This window comes from Lepeophtheirus salmonis, chromosome 9, assembly GCF_016086655.4.
Source record: "Lepeophtheirus salmonis chromosome 9, UVic_Lsal_1.4, whole genome shotgun sequence".
Lineage (NCBI taxonomy): Eukaryota > Metazoa > Arthropoda > Copepoda > Siphonostomatoida > Caligidae > Lepeophtheirus > Lepeophtheirus salmonis.
The window spans coordinates 20,451,131-20,471,584 of NC_052139.2; the positions used below are offsets into that span (position 1 = coordinate 20,451,131).

General features: G+C 33.3%; 5 protein-coding genes and 1 long non-coding RNA gene across 8 annotated transcripts; 5 read left to right on the forward strand and 1 right to left on the reverse strand.

Annotated features, from left to right (window-relative positions):
- The first annotated feature begins 1,163 nt into the window (after positions 1 to 1,163).
- Positions 1,164 to 3,300, forward strand: LOC139906295 (uncharacterized). The gene is made up of 2 exons (XR_011781711.1): positions 1,164 to 2,702; positions 2,765 to 3,300. It is a non-coding gene; the product is annotated as an uncharacterized lncRNA (long non-coding RNA).
- LOC121124465 (G2/mitotic-specific cyclin-B2) lies at positions 2,961 to 6,316 on the reverse strand. Its single transcript, XM_040719619.2, has 2 exons — positions 3,881 to 6,316; positions 2,961 to 3,818 (listed from the first exon to the last, which is right to left on the reverse strand). Exons 1-2 carry the CDS (start codon positions 4,467 to 4,469, stop codon positions 3,322 to 3,324), a joined length of 1,086 nt encoding a protein of 361 aa, XP_040575553.1. The 5' UTR covers positions 4,470 to 6,316; the 3' UTR covers positions 2,961 to 3,321.
- Positions 6,317 to 9,590: 3,274 nt separating this feature from the next.
- On the forward strand, positions 9,591 to 13,669 carry ABCB7 (ATP binding cassette subfamily B member 7). The gene is made up of 3 exons (XM_040719958.2): positions 9,591 to 9,743; positions 9,858 to 11,175; positions 11,249 to 13,669. The coding sequence occupies exons 2-3, from the start codon at positions 10,926 to 10,928 to the stop codon at positions 12,988 to 12,990; spliced, it is 1,992 nt and encodes a 663-aa protein (XP_040575892.1). The 5' UTR covers positions 9,591 to 9,743; positions 9,858 to 10,925; the 3' UTR covers positions 12,991 to 13,669.
- Positions 13,670 to 13,673: 4 nt separating this feature from the next.
- On the forward strand, positions 13,674 to 15,441 carry LOC121124772 (histone-lysine N-methyltransferase SMYD3). Of its 3 annotated transcripts, none has more exons than XM_040719959.2 (3): positions 13,674 to 13,980; positions 14,393 to 14,937; positions 14,998 to 15,441. In XM_040719959.2, exons 1-3 carry the CDS (start codon positions 13,674 to 13,676, stop codon positions 15,421 to 15,423), a joined length of 1,278 nt encoding a protein of 425 aa, XP_040575893.1. In that variant the 3' UTR covers positions 15,424 to 15,441. The 3 variants fall into 3 exon arrangements, with proteins under 3 accessions (XP_040575893.1, XP_040575894.1, XP_040575895.1); XM_040719960.2 differs by having other exon boundaries at positions 13,674 to 13,944; XM_040719961.2 differs by having other exon boundaries at positions 13,674 to 13,875.
- A 541-nt stretch (positions 15,442 to 15,982) lies between these two features.
- Coa8 (Cytochrome c oxidase assembly factor 8) lies at positions 15,983 to 19,605 on the forward strand. Its single transcript, XM_040719083.2, has 3 exons — positions 15,983 to 16,591; positions 16,690 to 16,815; positions 16,895 to 19,605. Exons 1-3 carry the CDS (start codon positions 16,487 to 16,489, stop codon positions 17,132 to 17,134), a joined length of 471 nt encoding a protein of 156 aa, XP_040575017.1. The 5' UTR covers positions 15,983 to 16,486; the 3' UTR covers positions 17,135 to 19,605.
- LOC121123994 (protein deltex) lies at positions 17,170 to 19,605 on the forward strand. The gene has a single exon (XM_040719082.2). The coding sequence runs from the start codon at positions 17,170 to 17,172 to the stop codon at positions 19,465 to 19,467; it is 2,298 nt and encodes a 765-aa protein (XP_040575016.1). The 3' UTR covers positions 19,468 to 19,605.
- Positions 19,606 to 20,454: the final 849 nt, after the last annotated feature.

Below are 20,454 nucleotides of genomic sequence, written 5' to 3' on the forward strand. Positions count from 1 at the left end.
TTCAGACTCGGATTCACCAGATTCAGAAACGGATAATATCTCCTCCTCTTTTTCTTCTGCTTCTTCTTCGCCTTCTTCTTCCTGCTCCTCTTTACTTTCTTTAAAGTTATCAAGATCATCATGAAGACCTTTTAGATGTTCTTCCAACTTATCCCGATTAGAAAACTTTTTAAAGCAGATTTGGCACATGGGGCCACGGAAGGAATAACTGAAGTTTTTAGCATCTCTATGGACACATCGAATGTGTCTATAGAGGTGGGACCTTTGAGTGATGAACTTGGGGCAGTATGGGCATTTAAACTGATTATGTGCATCTTGCAAATGAAGAAGATAACTCTTGTAGTTTTTACAATTTTCAAAGCAGACGTTGCATTTTCGCTCTTCCTCCTTCACGACGTTCCCTGAAGGGGGCTTTTGAGTGGAGGGAGTCTCTTTATCTTTACCCTTCGGGCATTTCTTACTGCTTCGAGACTTGTTTCGAGAAATAGAGCGTTTGGCTTGAGCCTCTCCCATCATAACCCAACCTTTATCTAATGTGAGTATCATTTCCAGTAAGCCCCAGTCATCGATATCGATGACTTCACTTGTTTTGGGCCCAGAGACTAGAGCCTTGGCCCTTTCAATCAAATCCTTTTCATGCGAGTCCAACTGATCATTATTTTCCTCTGAAGTCCCACTTCTGGATATAGATTGTCCCTTTTGTGTCGTTTCCTTCAAAACTATTACATTCTCTTCCACCTCCATCATTTCAGCCCTCACCTGAATTCCACACGTCGATATAATTTTAATCTATTCCGTTCAGTGTTCACTTTAATGAAATCAAATTAATAATTATCATTTTGGGCTTTTATGTATCAGTATGGAATCAAATCAAAACAAAGTTTGGAATAATAATAAACAAATATTCATCATCAGCTGAATTCCTTTATATTACTTACAACCGCCCAACAGTAGCCTCAATCGTCCACCTTTATAGGGGAGACCAGGATAGATTTTAATAAAATTTTTACGGTGCCCGGTACTTTCAATTTAAACTATTTAAATCCTAATATATAAATTAATTAGGTTTATACGTTAATATTGTTTATTTTTGGTTGAAATTGATGCTCCCTTTGAATTTATTAAATCAAAATATATTTATAAATATAAAACACATTAAACAGTTGTTCACTATTGGAATAATGATAAAATTATTTTCATGTATCATATTATACTTGTTAGTCAATCCATCAGTCAATATGAATAATCCATCATATCTAATAATAATTGATACAAAACATCAGTGCATGCCCAAGTATCTGAAAGAGTGGAATGCATTTACTGTAAAAAGTTTTATTCTTCTCCAGAGCTCTTAAAGACACACTATGAAAGATTTCACAAAGTAAAGTCCCCTTCAACTCTCAATAAATCCAGGTCGGAAGATGAATCTGAAGAGGATGAAGGAGAGGACGAAGGGATGAGTGAGGATGAGGAAGAATCCAGATATTTATAAATATAAAACGCATTAAACAGTTGTTCACTATTGGAATAATTATGAAATTATTTTCATGTATCATATTATACTTGTTAGTCAATCCATCAGTCAATATGAATAATCCATCATATCTAATAATAATTGATAACGGAGAAATGATTAGCACTTCCACCATTTGAATCGATATACTTGTTTATTTTTTCTTTTCTTATTATATTAATTTGATTACCTATTTATTTGATTCGAACTCATTACATAATGAGATTTCGATAGTATATATTATTTTGTATGTAAGCATTGAATTTTTTGGACATAATGGCATCATTTTTTCGACAGAAAATAACCCTTTAATACAGTTTATATTAATACTTTGATTTATAAAGTTCAAAGGGAACATCAATTTTTACCAAAAATAAAAAATAACGACGTATAAACCTCATTTATTTATACATAAGGGCAAAATATCCTTAAGGAAAAATATTTTAAGACGCAAGTACTAATGTCATTTTTTATAACCCTTGATTTTTTTTATAGGCAGGGAATTACAAATCTTTAAATTTATCTCGGAGTTAAATTACAGCTAGGTACTTTTATCCTATTGATAGTGTCACGTGACGTCAGCAGTGTTGATGTCGGTCCTTTTGGGGGTTTAATTTACCAAATTTTATAACTATGAAAACCCCTTTTTCCTTAATATTTAGGGAAATTGTGAACAATTAGACCAATAATAAATAAAAAGACTTAAATCTTATTGTATATCAAAAATGTATAATTCCATTGCCTATTTTTATTATACATCTTAACCAAAAATGTATTAAAAATATGTTATTACATCGTTTTACAATCTTATTTTTATATTGAAGATAACTATTAAAATGGAAATAATAATGTGCTTTTCTTTAATTATGCTACTTGTCTCGTCTCTATTCGAACAAACGTCATAACTTATTTATATTTAGACACTTCGTAGGATTTCCAGTACAACTTACATTGATAATATTCAAATATCAATGTTTATTGCTGATACCAAAATGGAGATGTTAAAGTCTTATCTAATCATAAAGCCGTTTGATGGAGTTCTATGAAGATGTGTTGGTAAATTTTCCTTTTATGTAGCAAAAATATCAACCCCCAAGCGGGTGTCTTCATCAATTATTAGGATGATAATTATAATTTGAATGTAATATTTCAATTCAGAAAAACTGCCAGGATGGGCGATCAATCAGAGGTACAATTATTCAGTAAGTATTTAATAGATTTAATTTAACTCAATTTATATCCAACCCGTAGGACATCCTGCGCCAGTCGATTAATTTTAAACATAAATCGACCCTTGTGGCCCGAATAATGGAATCACAATCATTAATGCATTTGGTAGACCGGCTCATTCGCATCACACACAAATCTTAATAAATAACATTTGTTTTCTTGCAGATAAATTGCGAAAAATATATCTATAAAATTCAGCAAAGCGAAATAAAAAAGATACTAACGAAATTATTTATTTATAGACAAGAATAAGTTGGACTTTACATTAACAAAAATGTAATTAATGTTATAAAAAAAAATATTGAAAGCACTTTAAAAGATAAGCATGGATTTATAAGTTATTAAATGTGAAATAGGAATATAATACATCTTAATAACATGAGTATCATTCACTGGTAAATACTAAAACTCTTAGCCTTTGAGAGAAATATATATATAATTTCTTATTTGTACACGTAACACACTAACGATAATTTAGAATTTGATTTAAAATAAGTCAAAAAGAAACCAATAAGGGTATAACAAGGGAGAAAAAAACACAAACCATTTTTTAAAAAGTCAACAAGTAAAATTAATTACTAAAAACATCCTTCAGCTAGCATTTTTAACTTGACTGACTTCAACTCTGGTACTAGAGAAACACGCAAATTGGATGGTAGCGCAAACTTGTCATAAGTGGCTTTAAACTTTGATGATTCAACATTACACAAAGCAATTGCTAACTTCTTCACGCATGATCTTAAATCGTCTTGATCATAACCCGAATAATACTTTTGTGTTGGAGTCCAGCACTCCCTATCTTCAGATGTTATTTTAGTTGCTAGAAATAAAGCAGCCGCACCCTGAAGACTTGGAGCCTCGTGGATGATTTCGTAGTTTATAAGACTTAGTTCTAAAATATACTTCGCTAGGTTATGTTGTGATCGTGTCACCTCTCCTGCCTTAGAACATCTCCGAAGGAAGAAAATAGAGAGAGGTGAATTAACCCTAAAATTTAAGGTTTTAAGAATGCTTTTTTCCATATCACGTATCTCTTGGCCGGAGCAAGACTTGTCAGTAATGTATACGAAATCCGCTAGAAGTAAAAAGTACAACGTGATTCATATGATCATTTGTTAAAGAGATCTATACTCTTACCTATTTCGGGGCAGTAAATATCTTCAACCTTTGACGCAATAAACATAGCAGAGACTCCCACAAGTTGGAGTTGCTTTCTCTTGATATTAGCTGTAGGACAACTAAGAAACCTATCAAGTATTGAGACAGTCAAGTGAAGAGTTTCTGTTACGAGGGTGAAGCGTTGATGTACTTCTGTTAACCAGTCAATGAGAACACAGCGCATTTTGGGTGTGATGGATCTTCCCTTCAGATAGTGTCGAGGAATAGAAAACTCCTTCTCCAAGTGCCGGAGGTAAGTATAAATGGGGACGACCAAGTCTGGGCATAGCTGAGGGTCAGTATCATTACCATCAATGTCTTTCACCCCTGGGGGGAAAGTCAACTCTTCAAGATCAAAAGAGGCTCTCTTGGTCTTAGGGGGTGAAGGAAGGGCAGTGGTGCAGCCTCCCCTCTTTAAGCTGCTCTTTCCAAACACTATAGTCGAAGATTTCCGTGGCTCTTCTCTTTTCTTCATCTTGGTTTCAAGCTTGGGTAGCCGATTCCCAATATCGGCAAGGACTTTTCTTCCCATTGGGCCAGCTCTTCTTACACTAGTATTCTTGGACATATTTATCGAAAAAGCCAACGGCACTGCAAAACGACTCCCTTTAAATTACAGTGGTTAATGGTAACTGCAGAATAGATCTCAATTTGAAAAGTAAAACGATAAACCTGATCCTATATACGAGTACTTTAGTTGTTTATAATAACATTTTCATTACTTAGTATTAATTGAAAGCGTTGAATGGAAACATGGATTACGGGTTAGACTAGTTAATATATATTTTGAACAACTTGAATCATTCTCATTGATAAAGTTGATAATATTGTAGAGAAAAACGCGTGCAAGGAGAAGGGGGGAAAAGACATATGGTATCATTGTTTAAAATACTGATGTGATTATCATCTGCCTGCTTTATTATGATTTTTGAGGGTATAACGAAAGTATTTATTAGCAAAATGTTTAATGAAGATAAAATACATATAATTGACTAAGACGTTTTTTATTCGTTACAGTAGATTTGAAAACGTCACACTCCATGAAATTGTAATTCATTATGAACCTTATTCTCAGAATAGCTAATGAAACGACAAAGTAGAGTATTTCGAAATATATTTGAAGTTCCAGGTTTAAAAAAGAAGGTTTTAATTAAATATAATCTACATACTAAAAAATATATCATCATAAACGTTAAATATACAAAATTAAACAATTGGAATCATATAACTAATGACAATAAATTATATATACAGAATATTGAAATAATAGATTGATCTAAATAATATTTTCTTGTTCTGACATCTGAATCCAGTTAAATATGAGTCATTGATTAATATTATAATTTATATATTACTATCAAAGGGTTACCAAGCTTTGCTCCGCCAAGGAGGGAGCGGGGCATCCATCCAATTGACAATGGTCAAAATAATTGAAAAATAATTCTATATACATAATTATTCTATTTTACTAATATATAATATGATTCGTATGTTTCGTTGTTGTCGAGAAAGATCATGATAAATCTAATTCTCTTGCTATGAATATAATGATGTAACGGGAAATTGACTATATTTTATACATCATATACTAGTAATCACTCTAAGCAGTAATAACACATTACCAAATATCTTATGGCCGAACGGACACTTGCCGAATGGCCACTTCTTTTGCCGAATAAAATAATAAATATATTTGATGATGATTCATGCTCCAATACTATGTAATTATGATTCCCATTCATGTTACTCCAAAGTTAAAATAGAAAATGTTTATTATTTGTCACAAATTGCAATAATTAAGTGTTTATTAATGAATAATTAATTGATTCATTTACTTATGAGGATGCTTCAAAAGTAGGTTCGAACCGCAATTAGAACCGTTGTATTACAAACAACAACCCAATAAATAATTAATTTGAAAGAGAAAACATGTTTAAAGAAGAGAGGGAGTCGAGTGTGGATTAATCAACGACTAAATGAGTGACGATTGAGACTCAATAGACAATTCGAATGAAGAATAATTTGGATGGAATGTGTTGGAGCTCCTATGTCAAGATGTTGACTATGTACCTGGTCAAGTCCTGATGGACACTCCTCTATCACGAGGTCGTCAATAAGTCTCACCAATTCTCAAGATGTGTTTTTCATTGGAGTAGAATCCAACTTACACAAGGAGCACAAGTAATAAGTAATTATTACTAAGTATATTTACCAAGATTTTCCCATCTTTTCAATCAAGTTGTATACTACAGTCCCTAAGAACCAATAGCTGTTGAAACAAAATTAAACCAAGAAATGATATATTTACATGTTTTATTTCTATTACTTTTTTAAATGTAATGAGAGCAAAAAAAGTACTATACAAAATATTATATTTAACATATAGCATAACAGTGAATAAATCGTAAAACGCATAAAAATTCCAGGCTATGTTTCTTAAATATTCCATCTTTTCTTCCAGATTATAATTAAGAGTAATATTGTAGATCCTTCTATTTATACTTGAATATTTTTGGACATCGGTATTATTTCACACCAGTCTAAATCACTTTTTTTTGCTAGGCCTCTTCCTTTTTAATAGCGTCTATTACTTTTCATATGTTGGGATGAATACTACTAACACCTTTTTACCAATGGAGGTATACATTCATAGTCCTAGATATTGCAGCCTGTTTTGTACTCTTTTTTTAAGAAAGAAGGTTCACGAAGCGACAAAGAATTGTCGTTCTCATCTTTCTATTCAGATTCCAGATTGCTTCTCCTAGAAGAGATCATAATCGTAATCTGTCCTAGGACAGATTATGATAATGATTTGTACTAGGATAATAATTCTTCTAGTGGAGATTATAATTTACAATTTTACTGAGGGAGATAGTAGCATTGAATATTTGAAGAGATTGCGTGTTTTCAAAGTATGTCGACAAGTTATACCCTCTATGGTATTGTTATATTGCAAAGCCTGTATAAAATCAATATAGTAAAAAATTTAAAGATTAAATTGTAACGAAGGATATTAATTGAAATATCATTGATTACTGCAATGAATCCAAATTAATATTAAGGAATACAAGCTGGCTGACTTTAATTGGGCTCAGTTCAATATTCCTTATATCCTAAAACTTCCATATCGCATGAATAATGATATAACATCCTTAACTTGTGTTGTGTTAACCCAATATTAATATAATGGTTCATTTTAGTTAATAAATTATCTTTAGATAAGAAAACCTGCATTACCGGTGGGGCGGGATGTATTTTTGGATATTGTATGGGATTTATGAGGCTCGAGGAAGCGGCTGTGGAAGAATTTTTTTATTTAATAGTTTGAGTAGACTCAAACGAACTGCTACCTGAATGTTCGAAATACGTATAATCTGTCAAGGATTCAGTTCTTTTATTCTTCTGATGACTCAGTTCTTTCGAAGATTTAGTTCTTTTGATGATTCGTTCTTTTAAAGGTTCAATTCTTTTAGTGAATCAGTTCTTTTGTTAAAACAGTTCAGTTGAAGGATATATTCTAGAAATCTATTACTAGTACCAGCATTATCCTATGAAAGATGATGATTGTTGTAACTTGTAGGATTCAATCCAGAGTTGAGCCTGAAGCAAGGGAGAGTAAGTGGTCCTGGAGAAGGGAGTGAGGGGCCCGAGCAAATTAACTTAATTGTTTACGTAGATTTGAATTGTGGAAAGAAAGAGAAAAGACGATTATTAAATTGATGATTGTCGATGGATGAGAAGAAGTAGGAGCGATCATAGTAATATAAATAGACGATGAAGAAGAGCAATAATGATGGGATTTACTTATATTTTGCAAGCTTTAAATAATATCAGCTGATTCCATTTCTACTCATTATTAAATATTTATCATGACGTGATTTCTAATCCATAAACACCATAAATCATTTGTGCTCGTCTCCCATCCATAACTAATAATCATTCATCAAAAGTGCCAACTAGCCACTCCCAAGCCCCTCGACAGGCCTACACAAACACTACTAACTAGTCTATAAACATTAACCGTATGATGTCATTAAATATCCTTCTTCAAAGTGGGAATAAAATGTTCAGGAATGAACGGGGAATGAATTTACTGGGAATAAAATTATTAGGAATAAGAAGACACGGGATTAATTTACTGGGAATGAAATTACCGGCATGGTTCCAATGAGGGTATGACTCGGCGTCATATTTTCGAAAACACGCAACCTCTTCAAATATTCAATATATTTCCCTCAGTAAAATTGTAATTTGTCTTATGAGAGAATAGGATTGTAATCTCTACTAGTAGAATTATTGAAGAAATCATTTGAAAATCACAAAAGGGGAGGCCAATAGCCCTATGGTTTCGGCGCCACTGTATGACTGATGCCAATGATAAACAGTTATAATCAAATTAAATCAAAGTAACCGAAAATTCCTATGAAATATCTAAATTTGTACAATTTTTGATATTTGATCGATTAGGGACGAGCAAAGTAGATAATTATAATAAAATATCTTACTTTTTCCTTAGTAACAGTTAATTTTCATCTAGATCACGGAAATATCTCACCAATTTTTTCAAATTTTCAACCAAATTTCAAATCACAGCCATTTACAAACTGTTTTAATAAAAAATACAACGAATATATGAGGTATTGTAAGTCACATTTGGGTAAAAGTGATAGCACTATTCGGTTAGAAATGTCAAAAGGGGCTCCCACAAACTAACTCCTCTCGTGTCTCTCCTTGGTGTAACAGGTGGGTACTGGGTAACAGAGCTCCCATTATACGTGTACTGTATATATTCTTATGGTTATTTTATTGAGTTTGTGTATTGTGATGATATTGTATGTTAAGGCCTAAGATCTGTGAATGTGCGAAAAAGGGTGACAAGTTTGAGAATGGCTGCGACGCAACGGCTTTTTCAACGTTGCAAGACTGCTGGTGGCGTCAGCGACGTTCTCAAGAACGAAACCATCATTAAAATCAAAAGAATGTTGCATGAGTTTCAGCACTATTTTTCGGACTTCTAAAGCAACAATCCAATAATGGAGTTCAATAGGGATCCCTTCAGCTTTCGAATTGACTACTTCGCAAAGGAAGCAGAATACAACGAAGACCAGTTTCTTGACCTGGTGCATGACTCTACACCAACTTTGTTTTTGCAGAGAAAATCCTGAAGATATTATGGACCACTTGCATGGTTCGTATCCTCGTGTTGCTGTGGCGGTGCTCAAAATACTGTTTCCTTTCCCTCTCCGTACCTGTGTGATTCCACGTTTTCGAGCATGGTTGAGATCAAAATCAAGTTGTGAAACCGCCTGATTCACCTTGAATCTGATTTGCTCTGTGCTATTTCAAAAGTGGAACCGAACATTTAGGCACTCGGAAATGCATGGGTTAAAATCAAATATGTTGAAGGCCGAGGCTGTGTTGAGAAATGGAGAGTTGTCTCACTAAAGTTTAAGAACTCCTGCATCAGAGGATGAGTATTTTAAGGACAGTAAGGTTTAAGTCATTTTATAACATATTTTCAATATATATTTGTGTCAAAAATATAATAAAACAAGGCTATAGAAGGATAAAATTTCATAGAAACTTAGGTTATAGTTTTTTTTATTTATTTAAGTCTCATTTTGACCTCAAATAGTTCATTAATTTCTTTAATATGAAAGAAAATTATAAGGTAATTATTGTTATAGAACTTCAATGTTTAGGCCCCCAAAAATGACCGACATCAAGAATGCTGACGTCACATAAAAACGCTCTATAAAACTTTTATTTGCAAAATTAAATGTTCTTATACATTGTGAATACAAACTTTCGTTATTAAGATCATAAATCTTACCTTGAGGAGGTATTCTTTTAAACTTTAAAGCATTTTAATATGATACATAAATATTTCAAATCAAAAATAATGATGTATGTTATAATAGCTAACGAGCATTCAATATGCCTTACTATATTTTAGGTGAAGAACTCTACAAAGGCGATATATTTTATTAAAATACCACAAGTATGACTTCTTGTAGTGCCATGGATTGCAGGAATGGCTCCGGAGCTGAAGGGATGACACTTGTTTCATTTCCAAGGGCATTCCTTGGAAGGCAATGGGTCTTAAAAATAAAATGAAATCTTGGCAAATCATTATATAATTATCGATTGTGCTCTACACATTTTAAAGAAATAAGGAATTCCAACTCTCAAGCCATTCCAACATTGTTTAAATATTTAAAACCTCAATTTCCAAGGCTCGCCAAAAACTCCAACAACCCCATTTTCATTCGGAAGAACAATGCTGATGCTAAGAAAATTTAATATTTCTCCTGACGTAAAACATATAAAGGAAATAAATACCAGCATACAAATCCAACTTGGTGTCTATGAAGCAGAAATAAAGGCATGAAAGAAGAAGTTGAAGGAGAAAGATATCAAAATTTGGACGCAGAATCAAGTCTTTAAAAATGCACCTCTCTTCGGTATTTAATTCAAACTATATAAAAATTTTAAGTTGCAAGTCTTCACATTCCAAAATCTGCAATTGGTCTAATAAACCATCGAGAATTCATTTAAGTTAAGATTCGTTGAGGAACTATATGTTGTCCAATTATTCTATTGCGCCAAGAACTGTTTGGATCAATTTGCAAAAATAGAGGCTTTATTCAAGTCTTATGTAAATCAATTCAAAAAAATTAAAAATATTGTAAACTCAATAACTGAAGTAGCGGTTCCATTAATTAAGTCGTCTAGATTATGTCGTTAGATTTTATGTTTTAGTGTGTCTAAATATGATAATTGATAATATAAGACTTTATGGGCCATTTGATATCTGTCACAAGGGGGCACTGAAATTTTGTAACGTACTCTTCTCATATGGGTTTAGAGAATATGAAACAGATATTGTCTACTATGACGTCATTCAAGTAACGTGAAATCTTAAACAAATGCCACTGGGATGGAACACGAATGTAGCCAAGGAATTGAATGAATTTGCTTAGTCATATTTCTTATAATAAAGTAGATATTGTGCTCTAGTGTTATGCTGTTCCGACTCTGTGGATCCTCGATGGCTCGAATGTCATCGAGGGTCCTTTTGAAACCAAAAAAAGGTACTTTGGTCCTATGGAGTAAAAATTGTTTTACTCCTGGTGTTTCGGGATTGGCACGAACTGGAATTAAAGTAGTACCAAAGGATAAGGTTGGACCAAAAGAAATCTTTTCTACCATGTTTCATCATATATGGCCAAAAAACGAGCCTCAAGTCCGTAAAAGAGTCATGTTTGCACTTGGTATAACTTTTAAACCTTTGATTGACATTAAATTTTTAGCTTTTCTAAAGTGAAATTTGGATCTCTATTTTAGGACTTCTTGTGACGGCCAAACTATTAAACGTCTCAGTTCCTTACTTCTTCAAAAAAGCTGTGGATGTCTTAAATAGCGAGGCCAATGACTATTTTTCCTTGGGAACTCCTGCAGAAACTGTATTTGCAATGGCTTCAGCGATTCTTATTGGGTATGGATGTGCTAGAGCCGGAGCTGCTGGATTCAATGAGCTTAGAAATGCTGTTTTTGCTCGCGTTGCCCAAAGATCTATCCGAAAAATTGCACAAAACGTATTTTTGCATCTTCATAATCTTGATATGAGTTTTCATTTGAATAGGCAAACCGGTGCATTGTCCAAAGTTATTGATAGAGGTTCAAGAGGGATCAGTTTTGCATTAAATGCTATGGTTTTCAATATATTTCCTACTATTTTTGAACTAGGACTTGTGTCTGGTGTTTTAGGGTACAACTTTGGAGCTAATTACGCCTTTACGGCATTGGGGGCAGTTGGAATGTATTCTGTTTTTACATTGGGGATTACATCTTGGAGAACTCAATTTCGGGTTAATATGAATAAGGCTGAAAATGAAGCAGGAAATAAGGCAATCGATTCCTTGATTAACTATGAAACTGTTAAATACTTTAACAATGAAGCCTACGAGTGCCAGCAATATGATAAAAGTCTCCTGAAATATGAAACTGCCTCACTTAAAACAACTGAAAGTCTGAGTCTACTTAATTTTGGACAGAATGCAATTTTTAGTGTAGCCTTGTCTGCCATTATGATGATGGCAGCTAAGGACATTTCAAATGGAGCACTAACAGTTGGAGATTTAATAATGGTTAATGGACTCCTTTTTCAATTGTCCCTGCCCCTCAATTTTCTGGGATCTGTATATCGGGAAATTCGTCAATCATTGATTGATATGCAAGTCATGTTCCAGCTTATGGCGACTCCCTCAAAAATAACCTCTTCAAAAGATGCTACAGAAATTAACTTTATTAATAATATGGAAGACGCTTCCATCACTTTTGATGATGTCAAATTTGGATATAATATCGATAAAAATATTGCCAATGGGCTGAGCTTTTCTGTTGAGTCTGGAAAAACAATAGCAATTGTTGGGGAATCAGGCTCTGGCAAGTCAACTCTTGTAAGATTGTTGTACCGCTTTTATGAACCCCAACTTGGTTCCATAAAAATAGGAAATTACAATATCAATGAAGTGACTTTAGATAGTCTTCGACGTCAAATATCTATTGTTCCTCAAGATTGTGTTTTGTTCAATGATACCATATTTCATAATATAAAATATGGAAATTTGAATTGCTCTGACGAAGATGTTTATAAAGTTGCTAAATTAGCTGAAATTGATAATGCAATAAGGTCATGGCCACAAGGTTACTTAACCCAAGTTGGAGAACGAGGACTTAAACTATCTGGTGGTGAAAAACAGAGGGTTGCAATTGCTAGAGCAGCTTTGAAGGACAGTCCCATTATCATATTCGACGAAGCAACATCTAGCCTTGATTCTATAACCGAGACAATGATTATGAAGGCACTGAAGAGAGTTACGTCTGGAAAAACGGCCATCATAATTGCCCATCGTCTCTCAACTGTTGTACATGCCGATGAAATATTTGTTCTATCCAACGGCAAAGTAATAGAACGTGGAACTCATGAGGAATTGCTTAATACACGTGAATCTCGATACTCCGTTCTTTGGGAATCGCAGCATTGGCATGAAAGGACGCGTCTGGAGAAGATGATTAATAAATAAGATAAATCATTAGACTCCTTAAATTTGATATCGATTAATAATCATTTATTTGTATGAGCTCGAACACTTTAGTTCATGTAATTGTATACTCTCGTTATTGAACGCATGCATAATATGCACTTATTCTGATTCATTTTTATTTTAAGAACGCAGTATATTAGTTTTAACTGTTGACGCAATTGATTGTTTAAAGAATATGTATCATGATGAAACTTTCATTCTAATAATTACCAAACTATTGAAATGCAACTTTTATGAGATTAAATCCGGGAACACTGAAATTTATGTATTATCTGTTTCATTATATAAATTGGGTTAAATTTAATGTAAATATGACATTCTATGTCATTGAAATGATAATTGTTTAATGCTTAACCTTTTTATTAAACAAATGCATTAATTTTTGAAATGCGTAAGATATGAGAATGACAGTGCCGTAATCACGGGTTATTTTTTAGGTGGAGTCATTATGGATGATGAACGATGAATACAACTACTAACTGTATGAACTATTAAAATTTCAATTTAATGTAGGTGCATATGAAATTGATAAAATTATTTTGAAATTCTCGTCAAATGGAAAAAAAAGTGTCTATTCATTTCAGTGTTCCCTGATCGTCGATATTGTAACATCACCTCAGCTCGAGTTAACATTATTTCCTCTTTTTTACCTAACTAGGACCATGGTGTATAAAATTGGGGACGAAATCCTAAGATGTACTCCTTTCTCATATGCCATTAGAGAGCAACATCGTCATAAAGTCTGCGACTTTTGCCTTTCAAGCGGTCAAGGAAAAGTTAGGAAATGTCTCAGATGTTGTGTCATATATTACTGTGGAAAACAATGCCAAATGTCATCTTGGGCTGAAGTTCATAAACACGAATGTAAATATTTGAAAATGTTAGATTCAAAAGAGCCCCCAAAAACCTTGCTTTTAATTGTTAGAACACTATGTAAGCTTACATTTGGGGGTGGATATTCTGAGGAAGGTAAAGAAACATTAACACATATTATATGTTGTGTACAAGTTGCGATTTTGTTTAAGTTGTAACCATAATATGGGATGATAATAATGCAATAATTGAATATTTCATGGATAATCAATATACCTATTAATGGTGTCATTTTTGACTATTTTAATTCAAATGACTAAAATATAAGTATTCTGTGGAACATTATAAACTTCAAATGCCCACAGTTATGCTACTCATAAATACATAATAACCATGCAATTTTAATCGATTAAAAAGAAACGATTTTATGAATTAATAGTTGGTACTTAGAATGATGAATGTTGTAATTAAATAACGTATTTTAAGACCAAGAAAACTTGTACTCACCATATTATATATTATTCAAATGAAAGAAATATCTTATTTTATTTAATTGCGAAAAATTTAGTTACTTTGCCCAATGGACGCTCTAGAAGATTTGTTGACCTTATATCTCACAAAGATAATATTCTAATGGATTCAGCGCGTAAAGACGCATTTTTTACGTATTTAACAATAATTAGAAATAAGATTGGTGGGGCGATGGAAATTAAGGAATCTGAAGTACTGGATATATTTACGAAAATACTCATAAACTCCGGATTTATGTTGAATGATACGCTTTTGAACATTGGAACATCATTATCATTAGAATTCTCTGCCATAGATCACTCATGTAGACCAAATGCAATCTATATGTTTACTGGTCGTCAGATAGTTGTCAAAGCCCTCTGTGATATTGCTAATTTCGATGATGTAAGAATAGCTTATATCGGAAACATTGAGCCACGGAGCATTAGGCAAAAAATGCTATCGCATCAGTATTTTTTTGATTGTGATTGCGAAGAATGTACTGACGATCCCTTGAATCTTGAGAAGATTAAATCACATAGTCCATGCTGTCCTCAATGCAAAAATTTATTGGATGACGATAAATGCATTAACTGTAATAAGGTAAATAATGATATCATATAATTTAAAATATGTATTTAAAAGTATTTAATTCTTTCATAGGAAGTAAATTTGTTTCGATATTTTAAAATAAAAGAAATATTGAAAAATGAGAAAGAGATGAATGCAAAAACTTGCTTGTATTTTGTAGAAGTGTTGAAGTACTTCCATCCCTTTGACTATGTATCGTACAAGTTTTGTGATGACCTAATAGCTCGTAATGACTTGATCGACAACAATAAATTACAAATTTTATATGAAAGGAATATTTTGACGATGAGGAAGTACGGCTGTATCTATGATATACAAATGTCTGAATATTTGATTAATCTTATAGGCATACTTCTATCTAAGCAGGAATTAAAGTCTGTACCTAATTTACTTTTCGAAGCTAAGGCTATCATGGAGGTTATATACCCACACGGTCACTCTATATTTGAGAAATTTGATCATTTAAATCTTTTCTACCTACAAATGAAGAATACATAATATAATTATGCAAATGAATTAATAGAGTTATTATTTTAATATGCATACGCAATGGGATTTCTTATTAAGAATTAATGCTTTATTGAGCACATTTTTAAACTTTGAATGATTATATATAGTAATTTTCGTCTAGTAAGTTAAAATACAAGCCACGTACTGCTCAGCCTTAAGAATATTGCTACTAATTCAATTATTAAAATGAAATAAAATCAAACTTTTATTAATTATCCAAGATATGGATGGTCAGGGATGTTGCTAGTTCTCATTATTTGAGGGGGCATAGCTCCAAAAATTATCGACACCGTAATATAAATGACTTATATAAATAGGTTTATTCTTTAAATACTTATGTATGATAAATTTTTTGGGACTAGCGACGCTACTGTGCATACATACTGACACAATCAAAATCAATGGTTAAATTCGTTATAAGTTAAATACCTAATAATAATAATAATTAATAAATATTCATCTAGCTATTATTAATAGAAAAGGTTTAGTGAGACATGGGAGGAGATAAATATTTTAATTAATATAATTGTGTATGTATGTTTTAGGGGAGACCCGAACGAGTTGTCATAAAGTATTTTATTGACTTACCATGGAAATCTGTTCAATATTTGTAAATGTAGCCCATAGTCCATAATTTGGATATTATTATTAATCCAAAATTTGCAATTTCTAAAGAATGTATCAATGATGGCAATTCAGTCAGTCTTAGGATTTTTGAGACAACAAGGGCAAAACAAAGCAGGAACTAATAATATAGCAATATTTTTGTGAAACTAATTTGGGATCGCAGTAATGTTCATTCTTGACCACTGGTTATGAATTGAATTAAATTTCATTTTTGAAAAAACAATGTATTATCGGTGAATTAGCATGAAAAAGAACTTGCTTCGGTCTCCCCTACTATACAAATATTTTCCTGGAGTAGAAGTACTATTTATTGTGTTGGGCGAGCTGAAGGACAGAGCCTACGTACATAGGTCGTCCACAACAACTAACGTTTTTCGTCTACGTACTGACAGAAAGGTGAAAAAAAGAAGAATCCTAACGAAATATGATGTTGATGTGGGTCCCCCTTGTTAAATTGCTTGGAAGAAGAGGGGGAGGACCATTGCCATTCCAGGTGAAGTCCACTTTTACCACGCATCAGGAGTCTGCTGTGAGTTGTTGTTTTTTAAAAAGATGTCTTCAGGATATCCTTGAATCGCTCTCTATTGATTATTAATTTATTTTTAATTATTATCTGATAAAATAAAGGGAATTGACGAGTCCAAGTCTTCATGTTCGAAGGGTTCCTTGGAATCGCGACTCCAAAGTCTTAAAGAGGATACATCCAAGTTTCATGAGTCTTATTGGACGACTCATAATGATGCTTTTATTAAGGTAATCATAATTAATTGAATACTCAGGTTATTAAAATGTATCTTATTTAATGAATTATTATTTTGCTCTTCTTCTGAAGGAACGAACTCAGTTTATCGCTCGACTTTTAACGGAAAAATATCCAGATCAAATCGAAGATAAAAAAACTCTATCGTCGAAAGAAATGTCTTTATTTTACAAGTCTTTTTTGGATAAGCGGAAGAAATTGCATTGGGATTACAATTTGGATTGGCAGAAGCGTAATGCCAGGATATTATTGTTGTCTATGGGAGTTGAAATTAAGAATATATTCAATCATTTCACTCCAAAAGCAAAATAATCTTAAAAAGTTCCTATATCCAATAATATTCAATAATGAGCAAGTGGGGAGTTCCTTCGATGTATGTGGTAGTGTGGGAATGGGAGAATCGTCCCAGACGGTGGCGCCCATATTCACCAGAAGTGACTCAACTCTTGGAGCGTGCACATCAGAAGAAATTAAACCGTATTTATTTAAAAGATGGTGACCCCTTATTAAGTGACTATTACATCAACATGAAAACCTTTGAGCAGTGCTGTGAACCCACTGGAGCAAAATATCCAGTTAGAAGAGAATTTTACCCTGAAGCTTCTCCCGCAGGAAAGGGTGCTAAATGGGAGTGGGCAGGAGATACCAAAGACGAGTGGCACATTTATGATATGGAAGTGCAGGTCATAATTGAGGAGTCTTGGAAAGCCGGAGATCAAACAGTGGATATAAGTACTTACTTTCCAGGGTTTCCTTATATTATGAATTTCTGCAATTTAACTCAAGTAAGAACCAACAATGGGGCTGTGAGACCTATTCGTCGCCTGCCACAGGCCTCTTACCCTATGGTCAAATTAACTCAAGCAGAAATTGCTTCTATGCTACATCGGAAAGAGGAGCGCAATAAAGAATTGAAAATTTTGGCAGCTGAAAAGTCTGAAGCAAATGCTTCAAAGAAATCTTTAAAGAAAAAGAACGTTGTGGGTAAAAAAGCAGTTAAACAGCTCATGCATCATATATTTCATCCCCAAAAGGACTCTTCTAAGAAAGAAAATAGGTCTGAAGAAAATGAACAACAGCAACAGCTAGAAGAAGTGAATGGGTCATCATCTTTTTCCTCAAGAGTCCTTATGAATCATTCAAGAAGTGCTTCTCTACCTTTTCCTCAAAGTCAAAGAATTTATATTGGACATCCTTCATCGCTATCTGAAATTAATGGCTCACTTGGCAGGCAGCGGGCAAATGCAGCTTATCCTCGTAGAAACTATCGTAGAATAGGAGGCTCAACTCTTTCAGACTCCAGTTCCATTGTGAGAAGACCGTCTTGTGACACCATATCTACATACCTCAGCCAAGAATCATTTTACCCTCCCCCACATGCCCGTTCTGCATCTTACTACTCCGCTTCCTCTCAGGAATTAGTTCCGAATAATTATGGAGTCTATTATGATGGGGATAGTATTGTTACAGATGATATAACACATAATGACTCTGTCTCTGCGTGTGGGAGTCGGTTTCGATATCCGCCTCCACCTCCTTACAAATTTTCAAGAAATCAAGTTCCTTTAGGAGCTCGTCGTCAACGTGTCTTGAGCAATCCAGAGCTTTTAGTCCATTCCCAGGGTCGAGCATTGCCTGTTCTCCCATTTGCCTCTTCTGTTGGTAATATAAACAAAATCGGAGTCAGTGAAGAGGATGCAGACTTGGAGGACGATGAAGAGGAATGCTTGTATGTCAATCAAAGAGAGCTTAGAAAGTCAAGTCATCAGTACGAATATTTGGAGGAGGATGGTGATGACGATGTATTTGAATCATCTGCTCCCTTAGGTAAAGTTCCTCTCACAAGAAGTCAGGATTCTCTACCCAAAAGTCAAAATACTTCTTTCCACTTTAGTGAAAGTTCTTCACTCGGCGGCTCAATTTATGGGACTGATTCTACTCTTCGGAAAAGGCCCATTCCTACTCCACGCTCTAAAATTGTTAAAGATTATTGTAGCATATCCAACAATAGTTATTCTGATCTTGATAAACTGATTTTGAAGTATTCTCAATTTGTGATTGACCCTAACGAACCGTCTGAATTATGTCCTATATGTCAGGGACATCTAGATTCAGTTTCAAATGGCGATCCCTCTATAGTTGTTCTCACTAAATGTCAACACAAAGCCCATATGTCATGTCTCAAGTCCAGAGTTGGAAGTCCATCATTTATTCGATGTCCTGTGTGTTATTCCATTTCTGGAGAATTTTTAGGAACTATGCCGGAGTCAGGAACTATGAACTATAAAGTAATTCCAAAGGGACTTCCAGGTTATGAGGACTATCATACAATTCAGATTACTTATAATTTCCAAAATGGAATTCAAAGTGAGTGGCATCGACGTCCCGGGGAACCCTACTTTGCTATAGGCTTTCCTAGGACAGCATTTTTACCTGATACTGAAAAAGGTCGTAAAGTTTTATCTGCCTTAGAAACTGCTTTTAATCGCAAACTTACATTCACTATCACTGGAGGACAATCTGATGTAATTACTTGGAAAATATCTCACAAAACAGAATTTGGCCCTGCTGAAGGAGTTAACGCTTATCCTGCTCCCAATTACTTGGATAATGTTCTTTTAGAACTTGCTCAATTAGGTGTATAATAATAAGTTGAATTAGTTTTATATTTGCTAATATTTATATTTGTATTTGTGACATCTGTCAATAGTCATAAAAATTAAATCTCGATATATTGTTGAAATAACTTTTTTTTTACAATAAAAGTATAATAGAGAAATGCATTTAAGTGTCTTTATAAAAAAGTATATTAGTGTTTTGTTGAATACATCTGATAATATACCACGCTATGAGGGTAATGGGAGAGTTTATAAACAATATGAGAAACATTTAACTACAGGTGGGCAATCTATTTTTAAACCATCATGAATAACTCATGATTTTGTTTACCCCTTTATATTTATATCTATTTTTCCTTAATAATTTCTTGGTGATTTTTAACAAGATACAAAACAGCGTATATTTATTTGTATGGCAATTAAATTAAAATACATACCAAGTCACATCTACAAACAGGACAATACATGTCTATTTCAAATATATAAACCTTATAGATAAAATTCGACAAAGATGGCATTATTGATTATTATAGTCATACAGACAAGAAATTGTTTGAAAATTGTAGATATTCAAATGTTCCGACTGTCTTGTATATAATTAACAGGTAAAGTTAAAAAAAATTGTCAGGGAGTATGTCCATAACACATTTGAGAGGGCTTATAATTAATGATACCTGAGCCTAATCTATATGGTATGTCCGACCCCTCCTTAATATTTAAGTGTGGCATACTCTCATTCTTACTTCGAGTTGTATTTTTTGCTAAATTGTAGCAATAGCTTCAAAACACATAGAACGCGCATAATACGTACCAACATTTAAAAATATTTAGCAAATATAATAATTTTTGAAAAAAAATCGCTCTGAGGAAAAACTTTTTTATGAGAAAGCAGAAAAAAATATATATAATCCTACAGCCATTCCTGAACAGGTTTGTGAAAATGGCCTTTTTTGAAGCAGTTTGGCCTTGAAAAATTAGATTTAGCTTTTTTTTATATTCCCCTAAATTTGAAAT